This window comes from Sinocyclocheilus grahami, unplaced genomic scaffold (assembly GCF_001515645.1).
Source record: "Sinocyclocheilus grahami isolate Dianchi unplaced genomic scaffold, SAMN03320097.WGS_v1.1 scaffold373.1, whole genome shotgun sequence".
NCBI lineage: Eukaryota > Metazoa > Chordata > Actinopteri > Cypriniformes > Cyprinidae > Sinocyclocheilus > Sinocyclocheilus grahami.
The window spans coordinates 352,230-362,093 of record NW_015505552.1 but is presented as its reverse complement, the minus strand read 5'-3'; the positions used below and the strand labels follow the sequence as shown (position 1 = coordinate 362,093).

Sequence of the window (9,864 nt, the reverse complement as noted above, 5' to 3'; positions counted from 1 at the left end):
AACAATAAAACATAAGGTTGGAAAAAATAAAACATTTCATAGGGCCATAAAGGTGTAATATTTGTTAAACTTTTAATAAATTGATGTTAAATTGTTTAAGTTTCATGATTTTAATTAATTAGACATGCTTTTTGACTAATAAAATTTAATTTAACCATTAAAAATGAGTCCAGAAAAAAAAGGATTTTGGGATTCTTTTGTATTTATTATATTATATTATATTATATTAATAAGCTCAGACACAGCTACTGGGTAAAAGACTCAATTTTTAACTATGCAAACTATTTTTCATCACTTTTTGTACTGAATGAAATATACAGTAGGTTTATAATCAACCTTTATCTCAGTTCATCATAATCATTGTCACAATGCTTTCCCCACAAAAGATGTGGGGATGTGATGTCAAAAGAAAGTATATTTGCAGGCAGCAAAATTAAGTTGTCTGCCTTTTGAAACGGCCTTTGGAAGTGGTCCATGATGCCTTTGTTGAAAAGAGCTGCCTACATAGGCTGCTAACTAGGATTTGGAACAATGGAAATGTGTTACGATATAGCCTCTTCCTTGCTTTTCTCTTTCACACGTATTCTTACACCCACTCTGCACTACGTGAGTGTGAGTAGTAGTGTAACACCATCATATCACATCCCCTGCACGTTTTATCGTAGCGTAGCATGAATAAGAGAGTGCAAGAGAGAGAGAGAAAATTGATATTCTCTTTCCTTTAAAGCCTCCTCTTTTAAAGAAGGAATGCAAGAGAGAGCAATAAAAGGCTCGTCAAGAAAAGGAAAAGATGAGTGTGACGGTGAGACCTACTTCCATATTGGCTTACTCAGCCAAAAAATAAATGGCTTGCCATGCAAAAATGTGAAAATGAAGAGGCGAGAGACAGATGGGGTACGGATGATACAGTAGAATAAAAGATGAACTGCAGTGATCATAGCAGAACATCAAGCATGAAAAAAAGAGTTATATGATGATCAAGCAAAATAATGAAAGGAAAAGAAAAATAACGTAGAATTAAAGGACAAAAACAAAACAAAAAATAATGCTAAATGGCAAAAAGATGACATACTGTATACATTAACAGAGAACAACACTCACAGTACATACATACCTCTGCTTTGGGAGTAGTGATGGCTCCGGGACAAGTAAAAGTGACAAACTCATGGCAGCGTTTGTGCACCACAAAACTGCAGACTGAAAGAAACATACCATATCTAGTAAAGCATTTCTGTTGTGTCACATGCAAGTCATCAAGGTTTATTAAGTTATATGGTAGCACACTACATTAATATTTCATATGCTAATGGCTTATAGGAGATTATTCATTTACAACGAAAAGCTCATTTTTCAGAATTTAATCAGAAATATTATGGGCAAGATTTACTAAATAGGTCAAATTAGCACGAGAACGCAATCCCATAAAACCGCCAATGAGAGTGGAAAATTTTGCGGGTGATCTACTGACAATCCTCAAATTAAAGAAAACAGACGCAGCCAGATCATTTCCATAATGACCAATGCATTCTACCAAGACCGGCCCAAATTCGCAAACAAGCAGAGCTGATGATAATCACATTGGCGCAAAATGGATGAAGACATGCTTCTTTTAGGAGTTAAATAATAGCATAAATACCAGTAAACTGACTACCGCAAACCTCAGGATTCCTACACATTTTCCATCTCAAAATGCCATACTTTTCCAGACTCAAATGGCCAAATGTCTCAGTAGATTTTCAGACCATGCTTAACATAAATGATTCATAGGAGCATTATTTTCATCTTTATATTTGGTATATAGTACAGTCACCTGTAAATATTTTCTCATATTGATTTTCTCAAAGTGAAAACATACAGAGCCTCTAAAAAACTTTCTTAAAAATAATATTTTTTTGTGCCCTCAAGAAATGCGTATTGGAATTTTTCTTGCATGCTTACGCATTACAATTTCTAGTTTTATACTGTGTATATACAGTATACATAACCTATTTCCTTTGTACATCGCTGCCATCTTACTATGAAGAAAATGAAACCTGGAAATTACCTGGGAATTACTCAGATCAAATTCCATACTTTTCCAAACTGCGTATGAACCCTGAAACCTTAGTAAATCACCTTGTATGATTCACTTAAACACTCTCCTCCCATAAAATTTGCTTCTGAAAGAGAAACTCCTACAAATGCATATGCAATCAGGTCAGCTGTCTCCACACCTTTTCATCGCTTATGTTTCACTGCTTGCTGATAGTAGTTTGCAGTAGACAAGGTTTGCAGTGGTGCAAGCTGTTAGTAAAATACACTGTTATAGTGGGATTAAATAGAGGGAGTATGTTATATTGCTACAGGTCTTTTTAAATTTTATTTTGAAATGGATTATCGGGGAAAAATGCAGGGCAAGGACTTTGTTCAATCCATCGGTTATTAATTGGATGGAGGCATATCTGAACTAAATGATTATATTTTAACAAAAAATTATGAGGTAAAAAATAAAAAAAATTAAACATACATGAATGAAACATTTACAAAAAGATCAATAACATGCACTTAGAAAGGGTGACTTGTTCATGCTGACTTAAAGTTATTACCCTTTTTTGGCATTTTTGACTACAGGACAGTAAAGAGAGCAGACAAAAAGTGAAGTGAGAAAGAGAGAGGGGAACGGGATCAGAAAGGACCACAAGCTGGGACTTGAACTCGGGTCAAAAAATGGCTTTGCTCAGATATTGCTGCCTCATCTTACCTATCGTCAAAGATCACTTTCGGATCTTCACAGGGCCATAACCACAATAGACACTGAGAGGGACATGTATTCCCCCAATATTCACATCAAATTAATGGGTTTTTCAATGAAAGAGCCTTACACTTTAAATTTGGCCCTATTTAAATATTGAATATTTAGTTACATCCTTGGATCTTCATGCATTATAACAATTAACAATACTTATTTCATAAATAGCCAATAAAATGAATGGCTCATGAAAAACAGAAACACTGCTATAGATGAGCAGGAAGATCTGAAAAAAAACTTTGCCGATAAATGAATCTGTGGAATGAATTTAAAAATGGTAAATTGTGTTATACATTCCAAAATTATTACCTTGACACTGGAATCCTTGCTTTCCAATTCCCCTGTAAAACATAAACAACAACTCATATCATGTGTCTAATTATATTGTGTGTAATTAAATAGATTTGTGAAAAGAGGAGATCATAGAGAGCTGTGGTGTTGTGTACAGTATGTGTATGAGCACAGAGGGCAAACAGAAGACATAAGCTGCCGAGGCCATGACAGATAAGGTAATTTCAAGAAATCCTCATCTGACGGGCATTTTAAGTGCTCTTCAGTTCACCATAATAACAGGTTGCTCTGCTCCTGAAATCTTTGCTATGCAAAACACAACTTAGCATAAATCCCTCAAGTGCTAAAATAAGATACTTTGACACCCAACACTTTGGGCATGATCTGCTCTGAAATGCATCTGAGTGTATATACGACTCTTTAAGAGCATCCTTCAGACCAATTAACATCAACATATACTCAGAAATATAGGTTGAGACAGGACAAGGGAAAAGAGACAGAGAGATGGAAAAGAGGATTCAAGTTAATAGGATTCAGCAGTGAATTTTCTACTGTAGGGTTAGTTTGGGTGAATTTGTCCGCAGTCACACAATCATCTCAATGTCAAAAAATGACCTAAATTCACCCTATACTTTATTAAAAATATACTAAAAATATATTTCAAATAAATGTTGTTCTTTTAAACTTTGTATGCATTAAAGAATGCTAGAAGTCTACCATGATTGCCACAAAAATATCAAGCATCACAACTGTTTTCAATAGTGCTGTCAAACGATTAATCGCGATTAATCACATCCAAAATAAAAGTTTTTGCTTACATAATATATGTGTGTGTGTTCCGTACCCACTGTATATATATATATAAATACAGTACACACACATACAGTATATATTTTGAAAATATTTACATGTATTTACATTATATATAAATATATTTAATATATAAACAAAACATATTTTTCTTAAATATACACATACGTATTTATATATACATAATAAAAATACACAGTACACGCACACATATATTATGTAAGCAAAAACTTTTATTTTAGATGTGATTAATCACGATTAATCATTTGACAGCACTAGTTTTCAACATTTATAATAATAAGAATTGTTTCTTGAGCACCAAATCAGCATATTAGAATAATTTCTGCAGGATAATGTGACACTAAAGACTGGACTAACAACAGCAGCTTTGCAATCACAGTAAATTATACTTTAAAACATACTGCATTAAAATAGAAAACAGCTACAGTATTTGGAATAGTAATGACATTTCATTTCAGTCTTTCTCCTTAAAAATCTACTTAAACATTTTGATGGTACTCATGCCACTGACATATAATAGGTTAGGAGTACTTTGAGTTCGTGAAAATTATAAAGCTAAAAAACAAATAAATGTACTTAACAATACTTTGGAAATGCTGTACTCCAATAGACAGATAGCAATAAAACTTCAATGAATTGAAATGAATGGATGAAATGAGAAACAGATGCATCTATCAGAAGCTATTTGAGTTGTACTGATGAACATGAGGTCTATAAGTGGGCAATGCATGGGCCATATGGCCGGCCGCAGTTCTATGCGGGTTCTGTGGAGCTTGTGGTTAAATGGCAGCTCAAACAGAGAGGACTGCATAATTTAAGAGGCCCCTCAGGGCATGAGTTTTATGAGGCATGGAGGAAACTGAGAACAAGCGTAGTCATGTAACACACGTTCAGGACAGTATTCTTCTGCCCTCTCTGTGTATGTCATCGAAAGTGTACTCATTGTAAATGTCAACTGAGTTCTTTAGTCTTGTTTTCTAGTAAATTATATAAATATTTATAGATAAATCGACTTATTTACACAAATATGTTGAATTAAGTGTATTACTTATTCTTACGGTATTTTTCTTTAAGTATAAACCTGATTAAGTTTTATTTAGGTTTAAATTTTAGTATGGTTTATTTGGAAATATGCTTTATTGGAAGATAGCAATTTTTTAAATCGCATTTTTGTACATACACCGCCATTCAAACATTTGGGGTCAGTTAGATATATATATTTTAAAGAAATTAATACTTTTATTCTCCATTGATGAATCAAATTGATCAAAAGTGACAGTAAAGACATTTACATTGTTTTATTTATTATATTATATTTATTATATAAATTAAATTTAAAAAATGTTTCTATTTATCAAAGAATGTTGCAAAAATGGTATCATATTCCCCACATAAATATTTAGTAGCACAACTTTTTTCAGCATGTTTTTAGAGAACCAAATCAGCATATTAGAATGATTTCTGAAGGATCAAACCAGCTTTACCATCACAGAAAGAAATTACATACATATAAAAACATTATATTAGAAAACAGCTATTTGAAATGTTAAAAAATATTTCATAACATTACTAGTTTTACTGTATTTTTGATTAAATAAATGTGGTCTGTGTGAGCATAAAAAGTCTCACAGACCCAAAACTTAAACAGTGTAGTACAAAAAAGATTTGAAAGAAAAAAAATGCTCATCACTTTAAAATGTAGTCTTTTCATAAATAAATAATGATGTAGTGTTATGGTTAACTGTATTTGAAGAGGCTTCAGATTATAACAATTCAGTATAAACTACAAAGTACATGACAAGGCCAGTACAGCATTGAAAGTGAGTTATGCTATGAATCACGATATGGACATTAAGATTTTAGGACTAAATCAATACATAAATGCAGTCCAGCATAAAGGTTAAGGTAGAAGTATCGGTTTACAGCATAATAATGTTAGGAGTTATAGATGTGGCCAACAGTGTTAAAGGTGTGAAGTACCAGATGAAGTCAGTGCAGTGGCTGCAGAAAGTAGGCTGCTTGAAGAATCGAGCTGTGAACTGGTGGTCCTTCACTTCAATGACCCTCTTGTGCTTGAGAGCTCCCTTCCTCTGGAAGACTGGCAGCTTGGGGGGAGGAGAAAGAGGAGAGGGGAGCGGGGAGGAGGAGGGTGATGGGGAGGACAGGGCCAGGGGAGACAGAGATGGAGACGGAGAGACCGGGGTAGACATGCTACCAGTTGGGTTGGAGAGAACAAGACACAGAAAAGAAGACTGGGAGAAGGATGGACGGGTTATGCAAGTGAGGGGTTAAGGACCAACAAGATGATTTTTAAACGGGGAGAAGAAAAACGTCTGGTAAAACACAGATCAAGCGTAAGAGGTTACGAGGAACGTAAAGGAAGGAATTCAATAGGATGTGATGGCAGTTCAGTTTGTGATGTTGAGGAAATGAAAGGAAGAGATTCCCAGGAGGAGGAAAGGGAGGGTGAGAAACGGAGAGTGAAATAGAGGTTAATACACATTCTAAGAGAAACTTCCACTGGGACTTAAAACGCATAGCGATTAGTGTACCTTCTGACCTACTTCAAACACATACACACACACACAGGTTTGTTTTTTGTGAAAAGTGGGGACATCCCATAGGCGTAATGGTTTTTATACTGTACAGACCGTATATTCTATTGCCCTACACCAACCCTACCCCTAAACCTACCCCTCACAGGAAACTTTGTGCTATTTCAGATTTTCAATATACTCCATTCTGTGTGATTTATAAGCGTTTTGAAAAGTAGGGACATGGGGTAATGTCCTGAAAAGTCACCTTCTCCTTGTAATACCTATGTCATACCTTCGTCATTATACAAATGTATGTCCTCATTTGTCACAAAAACGCGCGCACACACACACACACCCTACATTCTCCATGTCAACCAGATTCCCACCACCTGCTCTTCCACATTTTCTGCAAGCTCATTGTCTCCCCACATTCTTTTTTTATACAATTTATTAAATATATAATATAAAATAATATAGTATAATTTTTTTAAATTGTTTTTGTAATTGTATTGCTTTGGTTTAGTATTGTTCAATTGTGGAATTCTTATTAAAATGGCAAAACAATAAGTGTATATATATATTAGGTGTGTTTATATAAATGTATATGTATTAAATATAATTATATTATTATACAGTTCTGGTGTTATATTTTATATTTTCACTAAAGTAATACTATAAATACTGTATATATAAATATCTTTTATTATTAAAATGACAAAAGCAATATACAAGGCATACATCTAAACATCTGTGATATAAACTGACTGCTGTTTCTTGGCTAGTTTGAGGTCAGTCAGAAGTGGAGTGCTTTAGGATCGATCAGACTCACATTAATAAAAGAAAATGCATCGAGAAAAGCTGAAATGAATGATAACGCACAGGATCAAACCAAACAGGAGACAACACTGAACAAATGATCATCACATTAATTAAAGAGCAGATCTACAGAGCTGGAGACTGAAGAAAGGAAACAAAGAATTTAGCACATCCACCAATGAGTGACACAGACTACGTTTATGAAAGAAAGAAAGAAAGAAAGAAAACTTTAAATATTTTAAACTTTAAATCTAAGAAACCTGTAAATACCTGTAAGTGTGGCAGTATGGTTTCTCCTCTTCCTCCCCTCTCTTCCTCTCACTTCTTCTCAAGGCTCTTGTTATTCTATGCAATCAATCCTTGGCTCATAAAAAAGTAAAAGAAAAAAAAAGACAACCTCACCGAACAGAAGGTCTACAAGAAAGGAAACACACCTGAAAAAATAATCAAAGCCCAAAAAGGAAATTAAGAATGAAGGGGAGGATGATACAGCAGCTTTCCAGGAAAGAGAGAAGGAGTGTATGGCCGTATATTCCTTTATCCAACAGAGTATAGAGGGGGTGAGGAAAATAGGCAATTTTCACTTTCCAAGATTGATTCTGTTTTTACCAACAGAAAGAGGGTATGAAGTGAAGTGAGACAGAGAGAGAGAGAGAAAGAGAGAGAGAGAGAGTGTGTGTGAGAGAGAGAGGGAGAGAGAGAGAGAGGGAAAAGGAGGGAGTAGATGAAGAGAAATAGGCAGCAATTCATTTTTGAAATCTGGGTTACCCCTCTCTAGAGAGTAAAAGAGAGACAGATGATGGGAGGGTGAGGAAAGAGGACAGAGAGAGAAAGAGAGGGAGATGTTGGCCAGCAGCTCGGTCAGCCAGTAGCTCCTCCAGTGCAGACAAGTGTTGAATGCAAAGAAATCTGATCAGTGATCAATAATCAGCTTCAGTCTGTAATGCTGCCAGTCTCGCTCTATAAACCTGTTTGGACAGATGGGTGTCTTGGCAGCCGTGTTGCTCATACGTAAGGACTCTGAGGCCTGATCGACAGCTCCAGTGAACCACTGAGAATGAGACAGGAAGTTCAGCATTCCTGAAAAGAGTAACATAAAGCATTAAACAGCATGTAATGGTGCAGGCAGAAGAGTCATGTTCATTCAAACTGAGCATGTGACCCTGCCAGATTTATAAGCCAGGTTCACAAATAAATAAATAATGAAAATGATTATAAATTCTATTTGTCTAACTGTTTGCATTTATGTCACTCACAAATTATAGGTCACATACAAATATATAAAAAATTAAATTATAGATATGTATATATATATATATATATATACACTCTAAAAAAATGCTGGGTTAAATATGGACGAACAGTGATTGGGTTGTTTTCAACAAACAGTTGGGTTAAATGTTCAACCCAACATTCTGGGCAGTAACCCAATCGCTGGGTTTGTCCATATTTTTGCCAGCGCTGGGTTGTATTTAACCCAGCATTTTTTAGAGTGTGTATATATATATATATATATACACACACACACACACACACACACACATACATATACCATATGTATATTTATTTTCAGAAAGCATGAATTAAGCTGATCAAAAGTGACAAGAAAGACCAGAGGTGTAAAGTATTGGAGTAAATGTAATTAGTTACTGTTCTTGAGTATCTTTTTGGATACTTTGTAGTTGTACTGAGTATCAAAGATATTAGCAACTTTTACTCACTACTTCACTACATTTTTGAATGAGTATCTGTACTCTTTACTCCACTACATTTGAAATGAGTGTTGCAGTTACACATTACATTTTGCATGGACTTAGCTTTTTCTGCAGCAGTTTATTTCTGCTACAAAACGTGACATGATACTGCCTATTACAGGTCACTGAAAATACTGCATCTTGTGCGTTTTGCCCTTACTCACCCAAACCTTTCAACAAGGCTACTTTATGTGAATGCGAGTATTTATGAATCACAGGTGTTTTATATATGAGATGAGGACATGACTGCAGCTGGCAATGAGGCCCAAACCAGCACAGCAAGTGCAAGAAGGCTTCGGCTTTTTTATTTGACTTAACATTATTTTATTTATATATTTACATATACTCAAGAGAACTTTTTGAAAGATGTTTTTTTTTGTTTGTTTGTTTTGTTTTGTAATTTTGAGGTGTTCAGTTTTATTTTGGTTTTAGAAAATAAACATGATTACTCTCCTCACAAATCAACTCTTTCTTGTTTTTGTTTCATGCTCTCTGTGTCTTGCCCTGGACTTTTATGTCACTTCCTGTCTCCCATGGTGTTTGTAGTCCGTTTGTTCATTGGTTCCCCTTGATTAGTCTCCCCAGGTGCGTCTTATCTTGTTAAGCTTGTTAGCCCCCTGTGTATATATAGCCCTAGTTTTTCTTTAGTTCCTTGTGAGTTGTTAAATGTAATGGTTATCTGTTTGCAAGTCATTCTGTTCTTTGTTCCCTTTGGTTTTTGACTTATTGTTTGTTCTAGTTCTTCCATGAAATACCTGCACATAGATCCTTGCCTCTGCTTTGACTAGTGTATCTTTGAGCCTATATTTAGTATAAGTAAAATACTGAAGTACTGTTAAAATTTTAC

The 9,864-nt window shown here is 34.8% G+C and overlaps 1 protein-coding gene across 2 annotated transcripts in view; it reads right to left on the bottom strand.

The window, feature by feature from the left end:
- Positions 1–9,864, bottom strand: part of prkcg (protein kinase C, gamma) — a 38,978-nt gene that overhangs the window by 22,127 nt on the left and 6,987 nt on the right. The window contains exons 2-6 of one of the 2 annotated variants that reach the window (XM_016230560.1): positions 8,232–8,343; positions 7,534–7,627; positions 5,891–6,243; positions 3,098–3,129; positions 1,115–1,197 (exon numbers count right to left, since the gene is read on the bottom strand). In XM_016230560.1, coding sequence (XP_016086046.1) covers positions 1,115–1,197; positions 3,098–3,129; positions 5,891–6,120 — 345 coding nt within the window. In that variant the 5' untranslated portion in view covers positions 6,121–6,243; positions 7,534–7,627; positions 8,232–8,343. Of the gene's footprint in view, positions 1–1,114; positions 1,198–3,097; positions 3,130–5,890; positions 6,244–7,533; positions 7,628–7,665; positions 7,911–8,231; positions 8,344–9,864 lie in introns of those variants that run through there. The other variant, XM_016230561.1, reaches the window with a different exon arrangement.